Below are 20,757 nucleotides of genomic sequence, written 5' to 3' on the forward strand. Positions count from 1 at the left end.
TAACTTACATCAACTCTGAAGAATACTTATCTAACATTTACCAAGCACTTAGTATGAGTTGATCATTTTGCTAAGCACCCTCTGTACATCAAGTATTTTAACTAGAGTTTTAAGAGAGTAATTTAATTTGCATTTTTCAAAGGTCACTGTGGCTGTAATGTTAACTCGAAAGGGACAAAAGAGGATGAAGTTTTAGAATTCACAGGTATCCAACCCATTGAATGTGAGGACTTTTATGCTTATTTGAGGTGGTGTATCACTAAAATTACGCATGGACTTTTTTTTTTTTTCTTAGCTCATCAGCTATTGTTAATGTTACTGTATTGTATGTGTGGCACAAGACAATTTTTCTTCTTCCAATGTGGCCCAGGGAAGACAAAAGGTTGGACACCTGTGTAATGACTGAAAGAGTCAAGGTGAAATGACTGTGTTTTGAACTGGGGAACGAAAAGAAGTGGATAAATTCCAAAAGCATTTAGCAGATATATCCACAGGACTTGGTGATGCAGTGGGTGAGGGAGAGCTGGATGCCTGAAATGAACTCACTGATGAGCAAGGTGTGCATTTTGTCTGAAGACATTTGCACATTCTTTACATTGTTAAGACCTCTTTGCAGTATGAATTCCTCCATGTAAAGCATTCAGTCTGGCTGAAGGTTTTTCTTGTGTATGCTTCACGAAGTTCTCATGATGTTTTTCAGTTCCATCAGGTCATATGTTCCTCTCTAAACTGGTTATTCTAGTTAGCAATTCCTCTAACCTTTTTTCAAGGTTCTTAGCTTCCTTGCATTGGGTTAGAACATGCTCCTTTAGCTCACAGGAGTTTGTTGTTACCCACCTTCTGAAGCCTACTTCTGTCAATTTGTCAAACTCATTATCCAGTTTTGTTCCCTTGCTGGTGAGGAATTGTGATCCTTTGGAGAAGAGGCATTCTGTTGCTGGTGAGGAATTGTGATCCTTTGGAGAAGAGGCATTCTGGTTTTCGGAATTTTCAGCCTTTTTGCACTGGTTTCTCCCCATCTTCGTGAATTTATCTACCTTTGGTCTTTGATGCTGGCAACCTTCAGATGGGGTTTCTGTGTGGATGTCCTTTTGTTGATGTTGATGATATTCCTTTCTGTTAGTTTTCCTTCTAACAGTCAGACCCCTCCACTGCAGGTCTGCTGGAGTTTGCTAGAGGTTCACTCAAGACCCTGTTTGCCTGGGTATCACCAGTGGAGGCTGCAGAACAGCAAAGATTGCTGCCTGTTCCTTCCTCTGGAAGCTTTGTCCCACAGGGGCACCCACCAGATGCCAGCTGGAGCTCTCTGGTATGAGGTGTCTGTGGACCCCTGCTGGGAGGTGTCTCCCCATCAAGAGGCATGGGAGTCAGGGACCCACTTGAGGAGGCAGTCTGTCCCTTAGCAGAGCTCGAGCGCTGTGCTGGGAGAACTGCTGCTCTCTTCAGAGCTGGCAGGCAGGAACGTTTAAGTCTGTTGAAGCTGTGCCCACAGCCACCCCTTTCCCCCACGTGCTCTGTCCCAGGGAGATGGGGGGTTTTATCTGAACTTTTTTCAGAGATGCCCTGCACAGAGAGGAGGAATCTAGAGAGGCAGTCTGGCTACAGAGGCTTTGCTGAGCTGTGGAGGACTCTGCCTAGCTGGAACTTCCCCGCGGCTTTCTTTATGCTGTGAGGGGGAAACCACCTATTCAAGTTTCAGTAATGGCAGATGCCCCTCCCCCTACCAAGCTTGAGCATCCCAGGTCGACTTCAGACTGCTGTGCTGGCAGTGAGAATTTCAAGACAGTGGATCTTAGCTTGCTGGGCTCAGTGGGCATGAGCCCACTTAGCTCGATCACTTGGCTCCCCAGCTTCAGCCCCCTTAACAAGGGAGTAAGTGGTTCTGTTTCACTGGCGTTCTGGGTGCCACTGAGGTATCAAAAAACACTCCTGCAGCTAGCTTGGTGTCTGCCCAAATGGCCACCCAGTTTTGTGCTTAAACCCAGGACCTTGGTGGCAGAGGCACCCAAGGGAATCTCCCGGCCTATGGGTTGCAAAGACCATCCGAAAAGCTTAGTATCTGCGCCAGAGTGCACCATTCCTCATGGCACAGTCCCTCATGGCTTCCCTTGGCTAGGGGAGGGAGATCCCCAACTCCTTGCACTTCCCAGGTGAGGTTACGCCCCACCCTGCCTCGGCTCGCCCTCCATGGGCTGCACCCACTAACCAGTCCCAATGAGATGAGCCGGGTACCTCAGTTGGAAATACAGAAATCACCCACCTTCTGTGTTGATCTCACTGGGAACTACAGACCAGAGCTGTTCCTATTCGGCCATCTTGCCAGCCTCTGGCTGAAGGTTTTTCTACATTTCTTACATTTGTATGTTTTTCAACCAGTGGGACATCTCTGATTAACAGTAAGGGATTGATGATAACTAAAGGCTTGGCCACATGCACTACAATCTTAAGGTTCTTCTCCAGTATGACCTCTTTGATGATAAATTAAGGATAACTTTCTTCTGAATGCCTTCCCACATTCAAAACACTGATAGGGCCTTTGGCCAGTGTGGAGTCTTTGATGTTGAGCACAGGATGAGCTATCACTAAAAGCCTTTCCACATTCAGTACATTTATAGGGTTTCTCTCCAGTATGAATTCTTTGATGTTGAGTAAGATTGGAAGTTTGGCTGAAGGCTTTCCCGCATTCATTACACTCATAAGGTTTCTCTCCTGTATGAGTTTTCTGATGTTGGGCAAGGTGTGATCTCTGTTTGAAAGCATTTCCACATTCAATACATTCATAAGGCTTCTCTCCAGTATGAATTCTCTGATGAGTAGCCAGCTGTGAACTGATTCTAAAAGCTTTACCACATTCTTTACATTCATAGGGTTTTTCACCAGTATGAATTCTCAAATGACTAACAAGGTGTACATTCTGCCTAAAGGCTTTCCCACATTCCTTGCATTCATAAGGTTTCTCTCCAGAATGTACTCTTTGATGCTGAGTGAGTGATGCATGATGGCTAAAATCTTTCCCACATATATCACATTCATAAGGTTTCTCTCCTGTGTGAATTCTCTGATGTACAGTACGGGATGAACCAGAGCTGAAGGTTTTTCCACACACATCACATTTGTAAGGTTTCTCTCCTGTATGAATTCTCCTATGCAGAATAAGTCCTATGTGAACACTGAAGGCTTTCCCACAATCAATGCAATTAAAAGGCTTCTCTCCAGTATGATAACTCCTCCAGTGACGAATAAAAGATGTGTTATACCTAAAAGCCTTCCCACACTCAATACATTCATAGGGTCTTTTCCCAGTGTGACATCTCTGATGGCGAGCAAAAGATGAGCCATCACTGAAGGCTTTGCCACATTCTTTACATTCATAGGGTTTCTCTCCAGTATGAATTCTCTGATGCTGAGCAAGGTGTGCAGGCTGTCTGAAGGCTTTTCTACATTCCTTACATTTATATGGCTTTTCTCCAGTATGAATTCTTTGATGTTGAATAAGGTGTTCACTTTGTTTGAAGGCTTTCCTACATTCTTTACATTCAAAGAGTTTCTCTCCAGTATGTGTTCTGTGATGTTGAGCAAGGTGTTGCCTTTGCTTGAAGGCTTTTCCACATTCCTCACATTCATATGGTTTTTCACCAGTATGAATTCTAAAATGAACAGTAAGGGATGAGCTATGGGTGAAGGTTTTGTCACATTCATTACATTTAAAAAGCTTCTTTCCTACATAGACTTTCTTGTGTTTTATTACCATAGAATTTTTGGAGAAGCTTTTTTTATCTGATGTGTAATTATAAATATTCTCTTCTATGTTTTCCAGATGGATACATTTCCCAAATTTAGTATATTTGAATTCTGTTTCCTTAGTGAGGGTTTCTTTATGAGTGATTGTTTCTTTCTTGCTAAACGTATTGTGACTTCCCATCTGCTTCTCAAAAAGATCTTCCCATTTCCAATTTTCTTCAAAAGTGGAACACTCAAGTCCATAGCTTGTAATTCCCTCCATGCATGCATCATCATACATGAACTGCTTCAGAGGTAATTCCTGTGTCTCATATATAGATTCCCAATCTGAAAGATATAAAAAAAGTGAATGTTTCCTTTATCATGGCTACATCAAAGGAGGCATTGTGAAAAGGTAATTTAAAATATTTAATAAATCTCACAAAACCTGTTATGTACAGGCATGTCAACTGGAAAACATGCAGGGAGACCCCACGAAAGACAGCTCATGAAGGAACATGGAAAAGGTGATTAAGAAAACTAAATGGGCTAGGTGTAGTGGTTCAGGCCTATAATCCCCAGCACTTTGGGAGGCTGAGGTGGATTGCTTGAGCCCAGGAGTTCAAGACCAGCCTGGGCAACATGGCAAAACACCATCTCTGCAAAAAGTACAAAAATTAGTCAAGCATGGTGGTACATGCCTGTAGTCCCAGTTACTCAGGAGGCTGAGGTCAAAGGATCACTTGAGCCCAGGAAGGTGAGGCTGCAGTGAGTCAAGATTGCCCTACTGCACTCCAGCCTAGGCAGAGCGAGACCCTGTCTCAAAACAAAAACAAAAACAAAAAACAAAATCTTCAATGTAGGATGAAATCGTAGAGAAGTAGTCTGCTATGGTAATATTTCATGCCTGTATTGACCTAACAGACTATAAATTAAGCTCTCTTCATCTACTGTCTTCCACTTGTAATTGGTTTTCATATACAGTAATGTTAACTTTGTTTAAATACCAATATCGTATCACTACCGCTGCTGAAAACTCTAGAGATCTCCAGTAACCACATACCCTATGGTTTGTGATTATCTTAGGATTTAGGTGAAATCCTATGGTTATCTTTTCATAATCAGAAAATGGTGTTCCAATGAAATCATCTACATGTTTTGATAAAGTGAACTTTTCAGTTCTCAGAGTTCCCTGAACTTTAATCTGCATATTAAGAGATTTTTTCCATTCATCTTACTTTCAACAGCCTGGTAAAATGATCACTTCTTAGAGCACCTTTTTATTTAAAAAAAAAAAAAGAGAGAGAGAGAGAGAGAGAGAGAGAGGGTTTCACTCAGTTGTCTGGGCTGGAATGCAGTGGCATGACCACAGCTCACTAATTCCTGGGCTTAAGCAATCTTCCCACCTTCTTTCGAGTAGCTAGGATTACAGGTGTTAGCCACTGCACCCAGCACCTTAAGCCACTGCTTAACATGGTTTTATCATTTCCCCGTTTGAAGAAATAAATTTTATAATGATATGTAGGTTGATATCACTATTAATCACATTCTTATTTACTACCATGAGTAACTTTCTTAACTGCTGACCTAGAATATAAGTTTAGAGAAGGAATAAATGTCCTTTAAAAATTATTGCAACATTGGCCAGGCACAATGGCTCATGCCTGTAATCCCAGAACTTTGGGAGGCTAAGGCAGGCATATCACCTGAGGTCAGAAGTTAAAGACCAGCCTGGCCAATGTGGTGTAACCCCATCTCTAGTAAAATCACAAAATTAGCGGGACATGGTGTCACCTGCCTGTAATCCCAGCTACCTGGAAGGCTAAAGCAGGAGAATCACTTGAATCCAGGAGGCATAGGTTGCAGTGAACTGAGACTGCACCATTGCTCTCCAGCCTGGGCAACAAGAATGAAACTCCATCTCAAACAAAAAAAAAGAAAAAAAGAAAAAAATATTGCTACATCACTTAGAAGAAATCTGGGCATATATAAAAAGTTATCAGTAAAATATAAAGAAATTTATATTGAAGAGGTGATACTGAGAGAAAACCTGAGGGAAAAGGTGGTTTCAAGAAAAGGCAAAGGAAGTACTTTCCTTTTCTATGTCATCCATAGGAAATCATTGACTAATCCAATATTTCCTAAGCAATTATACATTATGCACTAAGCATTTGTGATATCAAAGTAATGAAGGAATTGTTCTTGAAAAGTTTAGAAATTAGGAAAAGACCAACAAAAAAAAAGTAATTTAAGATAATATAAAACATAATCAAGTGTGAGCCCATGTGATAAAGATTAAATTGTTATAAAAGTTCAGAGATGGGAGAGATCAAATCCACTAGAGCAGTTAAGAAAGGTTTTGAGGTATTAACAAGCTTTGTAGTCCAGGTCTTCATGGTATCAGGAATATCCAGTGTCCTGAATAACTTGGGTTGCTATAACAAAATAGTGTTGTGTCGCTTAATGATGGGGACATGCTCTGAGAAATGCATCATTACGGATGGGCAATTACAGAGCATACTTACACAAATCTTGATGATGTAGCCTACTGCACACTTAGCCTATATGGCCTACTGCTCCTGGTCTACAAGCCTGTGCAACATGTTACCGTACTGAATACTACAGGCAATTGAAGCACAATGGTATTTTTGTATCTAAACATATACAAACATAAAGAAGGTAAAGTATGATATGAGGACATTTTATATATATATTTTTTGAGACAGGGTCCCCTCTGTCACCAGGCTGGTGTACAATGGTATGACCATGGCTCACTGCATCCTCAAACTCCTGGGTTCAAGTGATCCTCCTGCCTAACTTCCTGAGTGGCTGGGAGTACCAAGTGCATGCCACCATGCCCAGCTAATTTTTTAGTTTTAGTAGAGATGAAGTCTTGCTGTTGCCCAGGCTGGTCTGGAACTCCTGTTGAGGCAATCCTCCCACCTCAGCCTCTCAAAGTACTGCGATTATAGGCATAAGCCACCATGCCAAGCAATAGAAGAGTTTTTTTTTTTTTTTTTTTGAGACAGAGTCTCACTCTGTTGCCCAGGCTGGAGTGCAGTGGCATGATCTCGGCTCACTGCAAGTTCCACCTCCCAGGTTCATGCCATTCTCCTGCCTCAGCCTCCCGAGTATCTGGGACTACAGGCACCCGCCACCACACCTGGCTAATTTTTTTGTATTTATTTATCTATTTATTTATTTTTTTGAGATAGAGTCTCGCTCCGTCGTCCAGGCTGGAGTGCAGTGGCCAGATCTCAGCTCACTGCAAGCTCCACCTCCCGGGTCTACGCCATTCTCCTGCCTCAGCCTCCCGAGTAGCTGGGACTACAGGCGCCCGCCACCTCACCCAGCTAGTTTTTTGTATTTTTTAGTAGAGATGGGGTTTCACCGTGTTAGCCAGGATGGTCTCGATCTCCTGACCTCATGATCCGCCTGTCTCAGCCTCCCAAAGTGCTGGGATTATGGACGTGAGCCATCACACCCAGCCAGAAGAGATTTTTTTAAAGTTACACCTGTATAGGGCAGCTCCATCATAATCTTATGTGACTGTCTTAATGTACAGTCCATAATGGATAGATACATTGTTTATGTGGCCCATGACTGTACCATATACTGGGTAGCTTATTGAGATGTGGTTTGGCTGTGTCCCCACACAAATCTCACCTTGAATTGTAGTAATACCCACATGTCAAGGGTGGGGCCAGGTGGAGATAATTCAATCATAGGGGCAGTTTCCCCCATACTATTCTTGTAGTAGTGAATAAGTCTCACAAGATCTGATGGTTTTGTAAATGGGAGCTCCCCTGCACAAGCTCCCTCCTGACTGCCACCATGTAAGAAGTGACTTTGCTCCTCCTTTGCTTTCTGCCGTGACTGTCAGAGCTCCCCAGCCATGTGGCACTATAAGTCAATTAAGACTCTTTCCTTTATAAACTACCCAGTCTCAGGTATGTCTTTATTAGCAGCTTGAGAACAGACTAATACACTTACAAACAACACTTATAACTAAACAGACTAATATACTTATAAAAAATTAGCTGGGCATGGCTAATTTATTTCTCACAGATCTGCAGACTGGGAAATCCAAGATCAAAGCCCAGGCAGATTTGGCATGGGCTGGCTTTCTCACAGATGGTCCCTTCTTCCTGTTTCCCCACACAGTGGAAGGGGCAAGGAAGCTCCTTCGGGCCTTTGATAAAGGTAATAATCCCATTCATGAGCCGTCATGACCTAATCACCTCCCAAGGTCCCCACCTACCACTATCACTCTAGAGAAGATAATTTCAACATGAATTTCAGGGGCACACAAACATTCAGACCCATGCTTCAAGACTTGAGGCAATGTGGGGTTAATGAACTAATCACCTATAATTTTTCCTACATAGATAGACTGAAGATAACAATACTAGAAAATGACACAGAAAGCTGAGTCCATCATCTACTGTTTTCTCACATTTTACTTTTTTGTCACATGAAGATTGTCTTCAACTCCAATTTCCTACAGAGAGCCATGGTTGTTCCTAATTTTCTGGCCTTTTTTAAACAGACACTAAGATATCTTATGCATACAATAATACTTATATCTACGCATTGACTCAGCATCCCACCAGACTTATAGCTTCTTCCTTTTCCCTTCTTCTACTTGTTCTTCACAGGGCCAATTATTAGGAAAGTTATTTTCTGTTTCTCTATTTAAGGCAGATGGCATCTTCATACAAAACCAAAGTATAAAGTGCATCCAAGCAGGGTCTATTTCCCTTCTGATGTGTGGGTATAGTCATCCCTCCTTATCCACAGTGGATACATTTCAAGACCCAGTGGATGCCTGAAACCTGGAATGATACTGAACCCTATATTCACTACACGCAACAGATCTGAAAAGCTAGATGAGACTAAGAGACTAACAGGCAGGTAGAGCATACAGCACGGATGTGCTAGACAAAGGGATGATTCATGATCTGGGCAGGACAGAACAGAAAGGTGCAAGACTTCATCATACAACTCAGAATGGTGCACAATTTAAAACATATAAATTATTTATTTCTGGAATTTTCCATTTAATATTTTTGGACAGTGGTGGACTGTGGGTAACAAACTGCAGAAGGCAAAACCTTTAATAGGGGGACTATTGTATTTGGAGGACACAGACTGTTTAGGATCCAAATTATTCCAAAATGTAAAGATCAAACACTGTTACATAAGGGAAAGGATAATGTTTTAAGGTATAATTGTAAGGGCATATACTGATATGCCCTTGTCTTTTGGAACTTTAATTTCAATGGGAGAGGCAGAATATAAGCATTGAGCAATAAACAAGTTAATTGCAGGCTTTCCTGAGTATTAGGAAGAAAATAAACAGTGGCTTGTTGGACAGTTATGGGTTGGGATGGGGAAATGTTCATTACATAAGGTGGTTAGGGAAGGCCTCTGATGAGATGATTTTTTAGCTCTGACTTGATATTCAGGATAGACAGACCCAAGAGAGGAACATTCTGGGCAGAGGAAACTGGAAATGCAAATGCCTGAGTCAGTAAAAAGCTTCGTGAGTTCAGAAAAGTTGACCCATGGGCTAGATGAATACTCATTCAATATGACATCTGTAAAACACAGGTGGAGCAGGCAAAAGAATAATACTTCCTGTGACTCAGAGGCAATCAGATTTGGAATTACCTCTGGACCCAGCTCGTCTCCCAAGGCTCTTGAGAGACTCAGTAGCTTGGTATACCTGTAACTCAATTGAAACATACCCTCGGCCGGGCGCGGTGGCTCACGCCTGTAATCCCAGCACTTTGGGAGGCCGAGACGGGCGGATCACGAGGTCAGGAGATCGAGACCATCCTGGCTAATACGGTGAAACCCCGTCTCTACTAAAAAAATACAAAACTAGCCGGGCGAGGTGGCAGGCGCCTGTAGTCCCAGCTACTCGGGAGGCTGAGGCAGGAGAATGGCGTGAACCCGGGAGGCGGAGCTTGCAGTGAGCTGAGATCTGGCCACTGCACTCCAGCCTGGGCGGCAGAGCGAGACTCCGTCTCAAAAAAAAAAAGAAAAAAAAAAAAAAAAAAAGAGAAACATACCCTCGGTATCTCACATAATTTAGCAAACTCTGGACTAAAGTATAATGAAAAAGCTAAAAAGTAATAAAGAATGCGTTTATAGAAGTAGGAGGGAGCTGATCAGGAAGAGGCTAACAGGGTTTAGATTTTTCCTATCTGCTACAGGAAAGGAATGAAAGAACAGAAGGGTACATTATAATTTGTAAGCAGTACCTAATTCAAGAGTTAAGAAAAGATTTAAGAAACACAGCTTATATAAGTCTGTATGGCAAAGCGAAAAGGGATGGTAAGGAGCTAGATAAAGATTTTGCAAGACAAAATCTTAAGAGATTTAAGATTCTCTAATCTCTAGAGAATCTTAGTTCTTAGAGAGAAAACAGTCAAGTAGAAAAGAAGATATTTGAGGGGCCCATGTTAAGCATAAAGTTTCAGTTTTCTCCCCAGGCCTTGTAAGGCTGATGTAGAGTTTCTGAGATGCGTAAGTGAGAAGGTATCACCTCTAAAATGGCTGAGCCATGATGTCAAAAGATTCCCCTCTCTGGTTCTTCCACACTCACCTGAGAATGGGCTTCTTGTCATCTCACTCGTCATTTCCCAAGGCTCTCTCCCTTGCTCCAATAAGGAGATCACATACGGCTTAGAAATACAAAGACCTACATAAAAAAAAAGAGACATGAAAATTGGTCATGTTTTGGGTTATTTCAGAACTATAAGCCAGTTCCTTAATTCTGGTGGAATGATATAGTAGGAATACTAGATAAGAGATAAAGCACATCTGAAGGACAGACTACATAAAACTCTGGCATAGCCTAGTAAGACTGCTAACAGTTAACTCTGAGAACTATTTTATAAGGGGCTTGAGGGCAGAAATTTAGTCCAACATTTTCTGAATATTATCACACAGTAGTAAATGAGGTATTTTAAAAGGTCCTTAAAAAGAGTTTGAAGTTTTGAGATAATTGCCTGTTTTAGAAAAAAATACTCTTTAGGGGAATATGACAGAATCCAGAGGCTACAATGTTTTATTTACAGTACACATGAAAAAATTCAAAATTACTTGACATAAGGAAAAAATGAATCATGCCCATTAGAAAAAGCAAGCAATAGACACTCACACTGCAATAACAAAGAAGAAATAGCATACGATCTTAAAACAGCTATTATTATATCAATACTTAAGAATATAAAGGCAAATATACTTGTAATGAATGCACACACAGGAAATCTCAGAAAAGAAACTATTAGAAGAACCAAATAAATATTACATAATTTAAAAAATATAACATCTGAAACTTAAAAATTCACTAGATGCACCTAACCAAACACTGAGGGTAAGGATAGAGTCAGGGAATTCGACTATGAATCAACAGAAATTGTCCAATCTGAGCTGGGCACAGTTGCTCGTGCCTGTAATCCCAGCACTTTGGAAGGCTGAGGTGGGCGGATCACCTGAGGTCAGGAGTCCGAGACCAACCTGGGCAACATGGTGAAACCCTGTCTCTGTTAAAAATAAAAAAATTAGGCCGGGCACAGTGGCTCACACCTGTAATCCCAGCACTCTGGAAGGCTGAAGCAGTTGGATCACGAGGTCAGGAGATCAAGACCATCCTGGCTAACATAGTGAAACCCCGTCTCTACTAAAAAAATACAAAAAATTTAGCTGGGCATGGTGGCAGGCACCTGTAGTCCCAGCTACTCGGGAGGCTGAGGCAGAAGAATGGTGTGAACCCGGCAGGCAGAGCTTGCAGTGAGCTGAGATGGAGCCACTGCACTCCAGCCTGGGCGACAGAGTGAGACTCTGTCTCAAAAAAAAAAAAAAGAGCTGGGTATGGTGGTGGGCGCCTGTAATCCCAGCTACCTGGGAGGCTAAGGCAGGAGAATTGCTTGAACCTGGGAGGTGGTGGGCCAAGATTGCACCACTGCACTCCAGCCTGGGCAACAGAGCAAGACTGTCTTAAAGAAAAAAAAAAAAAGAGAGAGAGAGAGAAATTAAAACAGAGAACAAAGATTTTTAAAAGTGAAACAATCCTTAGTTACCTAGGGCACAATATCAAACAATCTAACATAGGTGTAACTGAAGTCCCAAAACAGAAAAGAACAGAAAAAAAGATTTGAAGAAATAATGGCTAAAAATTTCTTAAATTTGGTTTAAGATATAAATTTAGTTTCAAGAAGCTCAATGAACCACAAGCGCAATCAAAAGGGCTTCTAGAGAACAGAAAGCTAATCTAGCCAATGAGGTGGCCCCAGTGCTTAGAAGAAAGGGCCATATGAATTTCCCTAACTATAAGCGATCTGAAGCCATTTTCAGTTTGTGTTTTCAGTTTGTTACTTATCACAAGTTAATATAAAGATACAGATTTTAAAAGTGATATTCTGAATTTATAGTAATCTAGCTATATATTCTTTGTGAACCTTGTTGTTGTCTAGCGGTGATAATTCTGCAGGAAAGAGAGAACAAGGAAACCCAGGAGACTGGTGAGATTCACATTGTGTCCTGTGTTCCCAATTGCCTTAAGGGTGTACGCATGGAATATCTGATATTCACCAAATTCACTAACTCTAAATCTCAGGTTTTCTTCAGTCCCTCAATATCCTCTGTTTCTCAGATTCCATTCCCAGATTCCATTCTGACCTACATATAATAAAAACAAATTTAATAATATACAAAAACATAAAAGTTCCTTAAAGGTAGATTATGCAGGAGGGAAAAGATCCTCACCAAGTGATACCAGGCTCTGATAGTTCTCCAACATCATACTCCTGTATAAATGCTTCTGAGCAGGGTTCATCCATTGCCATTCTTCCTGGGAAAAATCTATTGCCACATCCTTGAATGTCACTAAGTCCTGAAGTGACAAATATATTCTTAACCGACCAATACTCATGTCCAAAGATAACCCTGAGTTGATCCAAGATGTCTCTACTTTAGGTGAGAAATAACTCATAGAAGAGAAAAAACAAAAATATGAAGATCCAAGTCAAAATAGTACTTATGGAAGTGTTTAATTGCATTGGGTACAATGGTGCCAACCAATTCCGAACACAGGGAAATGTGGGTGCATAACTACAAGGCAGTGAAGAGGGCTTCAAGGAAGAACACATATCTGTGCTGAATCTTCAAAAGCATAAAAGGAATATCTAAATTGATATTTTTCAAATGATACTCCATGGGATCCAAGTTTTATTGGCAGGGACAGGAGAAAGGCATTGAACTAATGTGGCTGATTTTTTTTTTCTTAAATAATAAAAACATCTTTAAGAATGCAATTTTCTTATGTCTGCATCAGTGAATACTGTGTTTTCCACCAACGGTTGGTAAACCCACAGTTGCAGAACAAAATGAAATTGAAGTTATAACTTTTAAATGTTCTTAGAGAAAAATTAATGACCAGTTATAATCACCAGCAGGTTGTAAGAAATTTTAAAAGTTATTGTGGGCATTTTTCACCTTCAGATTTATTTCCACTAAAATTAAAATCTTCTTAATCTTAGTGCCTGATTTGCAAAGTTATCAAAAATATAACTAAATAAAGACAAGGTTAGGAGCACAACATTTTAATTTGCTTTAAACAGTAATCTCTGTATCATGTCTTTGTTCTAAAGATTAGTGTTTAAAAGCAAATTTTAAACAGATATTCCTCCCTATACAGGGAGGCACTGGATGCGCATTTAACCTGGAACCCAACTCACTAGTACTAAGATATTCACAGATACATTCCATACAACATAAATCAAGTCTTTACACAAGAGTCAGCACCAAATCTAAAATGTACACAAAGTGGGAAGAGGAATCTCACAGGCGCCTCCATGACTTTTTATACTAAGCTATTACTCACTCATTAGGTAATTAGAGTTAAAGACAGTGGCCTCTGAGAGAAGTGGGAACTAGGCTCTTGGACTGTTAATCAGGGAATTTTCAAAAGAAAAGAAGCATTGCAAAGTACTAAACAGCAAGACTGCCTTTCATGAAGAGAAAGAAAATATCAACTAACCTGGGGCATGACTACTACTTCATTCATTTTTGCCTTCTCTTCTGGTCTTTCTCTTGAAGAGCAGTGTCTTGGGAAGGCAAGGCTGAAGGAAGGGAAAGGTTAGTGAGAGATGAGGCCTTTGCTGCACTCCCAGAATCACTAGCCTAAAAATGTCTTCTTCTTCCCAGCTTTGGTTGATCCCATAACTGGGTATGAGCAACCTATGGCTACTGAAGGGCTGTAACTCATAACTGTTTTTTTTTGTTTTGTTTTGTTTTTTTCATGCTTGAGGTCCTAAATTTAATCTTTTTCAAAGACCTGCCTTCCCATTCAGATGTATTAGGTACTCTGCGTAGATTAGATTATCTCGCTTTATTTTTGAAATAATCCTACAAAATAGTCATTTCCTCTATTTTTACAGGTAAAGGTGGAGTCATTCTCTTCTTGGGTCTCTGCTTCATGCTTTGAAAGTCTACTCTTTGAAAATCTGGCTCCTTTTGGGCCAGATGGATGGGGTTTTGGGAAAAAACAAAAGAAAAGGAAAATCTGACTCCCAAGTGCCACTAGAGGCCAGGGTTATCCTCCTTCTTCACTCAACCCCCACCACTGCACCCCTGCACTGATCCCTGGCAATGTTTCACTTTCCTCAGCCTGAAACGATGGAACCTTTAGCACTCAGTTCTGCCACTTTCACTCTCACCTCTGTCCCAGCCCCTTGATTACCCTCCTGTCACACAGAACTGAGGGTGTCTCCTGCTTCAGTTACGAGTTTCAGTCACCCCAGCTTTTGCTTCTTACTGAAACTCTTGGACTGTGGACAGGAATTCTATTCCATGTTTCCTATCCCGGCAACACACAATTCCAAACAGCCACACTCATAAACAATCCAATCCTATCAATCTTCCAAGTAGTGTCCCCACACAAAGCAGTCATACAGGGCCACAATTACAGGTATACAGGGTGACATACAAACACTAACAAGTTTCCTGGTCACACAGAGGACACAATCACAAGCACCCCAAAACAAGCACATATACACAGTCACATTTCCATTGTCTGAGGACATGAATATAAGCACACACGGTGACTCACCAACACCTTTACACATACCCCTAATCTTACTTCTCTCACACACACAGCTCACTGTCCCCTATCTCTGTCTCACTCACACTTTCATGCTTCACAACCTCACAGAGGTTATATTTGTAAAGCCTTTTGGATAACACACCATGGTTCACATAGTTTCTTTCTCACCCAACCACATCACTAGTCTTTCTCTCCCTCTTTCACACATACAAACATGATGTTCTCTCATACATACATATTCAATGGTATCTTTCAAAGAGGCCTCAATTACTCAAATACACCAGTATCTCACACAGATACACAAACACACTCTAATCTCTCACATTCCAACTGCTTTATCTCATGCACACAAAATACATACTGGTCGCTCTCATTCCAATCTTTTTCATACTGTGATACACCATCTCACTACCTACCAGGCCAGACAGAGACATACTCTAGTCTCTCACACGCTCACACCAACATACCCCATTCTCTCCCAATCTAGTCTCTTGCTTTTACTCAGACACACACATGATCTTTCTCAGACTCCAGGGAGCCTCATATTGTTAATCTTTCACACAGGCACATCTATTTCTCTCACACATTGATATACCCTGGTCTCGCACTCTGGATTCTCACAATCCAGTCCCTGATAACACACTCAGCTGACAAAGAGGAAAAACAAACTGTTTCTCTTACTCTACTCTCACAACACAAAACAGTTCTAAGACCAGATGTGTGGGGTCTTCACACACACACACACACACACACCAGGCAAGCAATAAATTCTTCAATGAATACCAGGTGGGTGACCTCTAGGGCAACCCGATTCTGACACTGTTTACCTGGAGATAGCATAAGATCCCATACATTGAGGGCTCAGTCCTACAAAATTGCTCCCCACTTCCAATGCCAATTGCAAGCCCCAGGTTGTTTTACGTGTGCTTCTGATTGGCTATAAATTGGGGTTCCTATGACCCTCTCCTTGCATTCAATTAATTTGCTAGGGCAGCTCACAGAACCTAGGGAAGCACGTTTATAATCACAAAGAATATTACAAAAGATACAGGTGAAGAAATGCATAGGAAAAGGTTATGTAGGAAGGGGCGCATCCTACAGGAGACTCCAGTGTTCAGCTATCTGGAAGTCTGATGAACTCAGTCCCTCTGGGTTTTTAGGAAAGCTTCATTACTTAGGCATGGCTGGTTAAATCACTGACCACTGATGATCAGTTTAACCTGTGGCTCCCTTTCCTCTCCCTGGAGATTGAGGACGGGACTGATAATCCCGACCCCCTAATCCTGCCTAGGTTGTTCTGATGACCAGCCCTTACCATGATCTACCTACAGGCTGCCAGCCCACCAATCATTAGCATGCAAAAAGACCCTTAATACTTTGGAGATTGCAAGGATCTTGGAAGTTGTATGTCAAGAAACATAACTTTGTCCCATACTTTGATCACCTCCCTCTCTCTCACAAACTAATACCAACATACCATAGTCTCACTCTACTTTGATGGCCTCCCTCTCTCTCACAAACGAATACCAACATACCATAGTCTCACTCTTTAGACTCTCACAGTTTAGTCTTTCTCTCTCACACACACGCCAGCCTCTCAAGGAGCCTCACATGAATGGTCTTTCACACACAGCCACATGCTCATCTCTCTCACACTCACTGGTGTCACGCTGTGGAGAACACTCATGCTGTGAGAGAAACTCACACACACGAACACACTGTGGTCTCACACTCTGGTCTCTCTCAGTCTGTCAGACACATACAAACCACGGCCTCACACACTGACGGGTCTTTCACCCAAAACACCCATTTCTCACACTCACTGGTCTCCCTTTCACACATTAACACACCAGTCTCACACTCTGGCCTCGCACAGTCTAGTCTCGCATACATGGTGATTCTTCTCTCTCTCTCTCTCACACACACACTGGCCTGTCATTGAGCCTCACCGACCGACCGGCCTTTCACACACACACACACGCCCCTCTCTCTCACACTCACTGGTCTCCCTTTCACACATTAACACACCACAGTCTCACACTCTGGCCTCGTACGGTCTAGTCTCGCATACGTGGTGATTCTTCTCTCTCACACACACACCGACCGACTGGTCTTTCACACACAGACACACGTCCNCTCCGTTTCACACATTAACACACCACAGTCTCACACTCTGGCCTCGTACGGTCTAGTCTCGCATACGTGGTGATTCTTCTCTCTCACACACACACCGACCGACTGGTCTTTCACACACAGACACACGTCCATCTCTCTCACACACTGTTCTCTCACACGCCAGCCCGTCTCGCTCTCTCACACGAATACATCCTGGTCTCACGCTCTGGACACCCGGTCTGTTACACACTTACACACCCACACATCCCGCATCTTCTCAGAGAGCTTCACACGCTCTCTTTCAAATGCAGGCACACCCCCATCTCTCTCACACTCACTGGTCTCTCACACTGACCCGTCTCGCTCTGTCACACGAACACACCCTGGTCTCACACTCTGGAATCTCGGTCTGTCACACACACACACACACAGAAACCGCACCCTCTCACGGAGCCTCACACGCTGACGGATCTTTTACACACAGGCACACCCCCCTCTCTCCCACAGCTCACTCCCGTGGTCCCGCCGCCCCAAGCCGCCCCGAACGCCCAGCAGCCCCGAGCCGCGGCCTCCGCCCCGCAGACTCGAGTACGCGCGCCGCGCTGGCCTCTGGGAAATGTAGTCGTCTTGGGGACAGAGGACGCGGCTGGGCCTTCGCGACCCGGGTCTGAGCCGCCCGCCTCGCCTGCCCTTCCTGGCCCAGCCCTCGGGCTCGGACTCCCAGACCACCCAAAACAAACCCCTGGCCTCATCTGGCACCCAGACGCTCTCATCCGAAGGACTTCTTGAGTCGACGCCGGAACCTCCATCGCGCAGGCGCCAACTTCTTCCCAGGGGACGGACGTGTGGGGCGGAGACGAGGCGTGGCCTAGCGTTGAGGGGCTTGTCCTCGGGCTGCTGTGGGAGTGGGAGGGACCTTAGAGACGGACCGGGCGGTGCCTGCGCAGTACGTGATTATGCCAGGTGGGCGTGGCCCAGGGTTTCCGGCGGGTAAGAGCTGTAGTGTGCGCAGGCGCAAAGATTGCGCTCTCCCTCACCCCTCCCCTTCGCCTAGAGACCAGAAGAGTCCCTAGTTACCGGTTTCTGGGGACTGGGAATGAAGCGCGCGATGGCTGAGCCTTCGGTGTGAGCATGTGTGGGGCTTTGTGACGCTGTCTGTGCCTCTATGATCGTGATGTTATTCGGAGCGCGGCCTTCTGTGCCTGTCCGTGGGAATGTGATTATCTTTCTGTGCTAAGCTTATTTTGGAATAAGGACAGCGACTTGGAACCCCTACCGTGTTGTGACTCTAGCAAATTAATACCTCTCTCAGCTGCAAAATGGGAATATCACTGCTCAGAGGCAGTGAATAACACGAAGTTTTTGGAACCAGTCCGCTAGGATTGAACGGCGTTCCGCCCCTTAACAGAATGGAAATGGTCCCTGTTTTAGGGGGCTAGCCCTTACTAAGAAAACTGTAGAATTGGTATGGGATGGTGAGACAAATAAGGTAAAGCAATTCAGGGGGATACAGCAGAGAAAAAAAAATCCCTGCCCTCTTATTATATAATTTACTTTGAGGTGGAGAGAGACAAGCCACAAATTCATGAGTTAGATCAACAGTCTGATGAACAGTAAAAAGGGCTATGGAGAAATGTAACACAGAGAAGGTTGTATCGTATACATTTTTTCTATTGTCTCTTATAATGTCTTAACATCTCAAAACAACCTTTCTGCAGCAGACACCAGCCAGGTGACCTCTACTCCAATTCAATTCTGACGCTACCTGGAGAGCATCAGATCCTACAGGTTAGACAGCTCAGTCCCACAAGACTGTCCCCCACTTCCCATGCCAATTCCAAACTCCAGATTGTTGTACCTGTGTTTCAGAGAGATGTGCTATAAATTGGGGCTCCCACAACGGGCTCCTTGGGTTCCATTAATTTGGTAGAGCGGCTCACAGAACTCAGGGAAACATTTATGTTTACTGGTTTATTATAAAAGATATTTTAAAGGATACAAATAAATAGCCAGATGAAGAGACATGTAGGGCAAGGTCCAAGAGAATCCCTAGTGCAGGAGCTTCTGTGCCCATGGAGTTGGGGTGCACCACCCTCCCAGCATAAGGATGTGTTTTTGTCTACCTTCTTGGAAGCCGCTTGAACTCAGGCCTTTTCGGTTTTTATGGAGGTTTCATTATGTAGATGTGATTGATTAAATCATTGGCCACTGGCGATCAACTCAATTTTCAGCCTCTCTTTTCCCAGAAGTAGAGGGTGGAGCTGTGAGTTCCAACCCTCTGAGTACATGGCTGGTTCCTCTGGCAACTAGCCACCACTCCCCCCATATATTGGGATTATCTTGTGAGTTTCTAAAAATCACCTCATTAACATAAACTCATGGTGTGGCTGAAATACTGTCTTTCACCTTTATGGCTCTGGAACTGTTCTGGAGCTTTTTCAGGAACCAAGCAACAAAAGGCCAGATATTTTAACAAAAGATACTTTATTGCTGTAGTCATTTAGGAAATTAAAAGGGCTGTAGGAACTGTAAGCCATGAACTGTACCTTTTTTTCTAACTCCACATTCCGTGATGTCATACTGGTAGACTGAAATCTACCACAAGGGGACTATTTACAGTATGAAAATACAGTCTAGGCCGGGCGCGGTGGCTCAAGCCTGTAATCCCAGCACTTTGGGAGGCCGAGATGGGCGGATCACGAGGTCAGGAGATAAAGACGATCCTGGCTAACACGGTGAAACCCTGTCTCTACTAAAAAATACAAAAAACTAGCCAGGCGAGGTGGCGGGTGCCTGTAGTCCCAGCTACTCGGGAGACTGAGGCAGGAGAATGGCGTAAACCCGGGAGGCGGAGCTTGCAGTGAGCTGAGATCCGGCCACTGCACTCCAGCCTGGGGACAGAGTGAGACTCCGTCTCAAAAAAAAAAAAAAAGAAAGAAAATACAGTCTACACCGCTAAAGGATGGAGATCCATTCTGAGAAATGGGTTCTTAGGCAATTTCCTAAGAAGCTTGTTGTGCAAACATCACAGAGTGTACTTACACAAACCTAGATGGTGTAGCCTACTACACACCCACACTCACTCAGACTAGGACAACCTAGACCTACCAGTTAACTTCTTGTGCACATCTGTGGGATGTGGGAGGAATCTGGAGTACCCAGAGAAAACCCATGGAGACATGGGGAGACTAGTCAGAGTGCATTAGGACCCACCCTAACGAACTCATTTTAACTTAATTAACTCTGTAAAAATCCTATCTCCAAATACAGTCACATTCTGAGATACTGGGAGTTAGGACTTCAACATGCAAAATTTGGGGCAGCCAAAATTCAACCAGTAACAAGAGGTTATTTTGATTCTTCTGTCCTCATTCATCCCACCAAGGAAGTAAGGGATATTTCCATTATCATACTATGTATTAAATTATCATTACATTATATATATAATGTTTTCTTTATCTAATTTTTACCTTATATATACCACATTTTTGTTTATGGGCCATCATGACCAAAATTTCACAAAAAAAAGGGAAAAAAAAAGTAAGCATCAAATCCATATTCCCTCTGAATTGTAAGTGATTATAATTCAGCTGCTTCCCACATGGGCAACTCAACGTCCAGTATTTCACAGTGGGTGCAGCAGAGATGTATTTAACTAATGAAGACTGGGTATTCTCTAGGGTAACACCAAGGAGATTGTCTAGTATATGACATTGTAGCCTACAACCAGGTTTTCTAATATTCTTATGTTACTGAATCTACTTTTAACTGCTCCTAAAGTGCTGGCATTCAGGACAGACAAAAAA

At 43.0% G+C, this 20,757-nt stretch overlaps 1 protein-coding gene across 1 annotated transcript; it reads right to left on the reverse strand.

Annotated features, from left to right (window-relative positions):
* Positions 1 to 1,550: 1,550 nt before the first annotated feature.
* On the reverse strand, positions 1,551 to 17,862 carry ZNF471 (zinc finger protein 471). The gene is made up of 5 exons (XM_017865391.1): positions 17,692 to 17,862; positions 13,772 to 13,853; positions 12,499 to 12,625; positions 10,334 to 10,429; positions 1,551 to 4,068 (listed from the first exon to the last, which is right to left on the reverse strand). Exons 2-5 carry the CDS (start codon positions 13,796 to 13,798, stop codon positions 2,444 to 2,446), a joined length of 1,875 nt encoding a protein of 624 aa, XP_017720880.1. The 5' UTR covers positions 13,799 to 13,853; positions 17,692 to 17,862; the 3' UTR covers positions 1,551 to 2,443.
* Between the last annotated feature and the right edge of the window lie 2,895 nt (positions 17,863 to 20,757).

This window comes from Rhinopithecus bieti, unplaced genomic scaffold (assembly GCF_001698545.2).
Source record: "Rhinopithecus bieti isolate Rb0 unplaced genomic scaffold, ASM169854v2 scaffold_81780, whole genome shotgun sequence".
Classification (NCBI taxonomy): domain Eukaryota; kingdom Metazoa; phylum Chordata; class Mammalia; order Primates; family Cercopithecidae; genus Rhinopithecus; species Rhinopithecus bieti.

What these genes read in the sequence shown, in the direction of transcription:
- ZNF471 (XM_017865391.1), bottom strand. Translation starts at nt 13,798, where the DNA reads ATGAATGAAGTAGTAGTCATGCCCCAG. An exon ending in TCAGAGCCTGGTATCACTTG is followed by an intron (nt 10,430 to 12,498) that starts GTGAGGATCTTT and finishes TTTTTTATGTAG; the next exon opens with GTCTTTGTATTTCTAAGCCG. An exon ending in GACAAGAAGCCCATTCTCAG is followed by an intron (nt 4,069 to 10,333) that starts GTGAGTGTGGAA and finishes TATATCTTTCAG; the next exon opens with ATTGGGAATCTATATATGAG.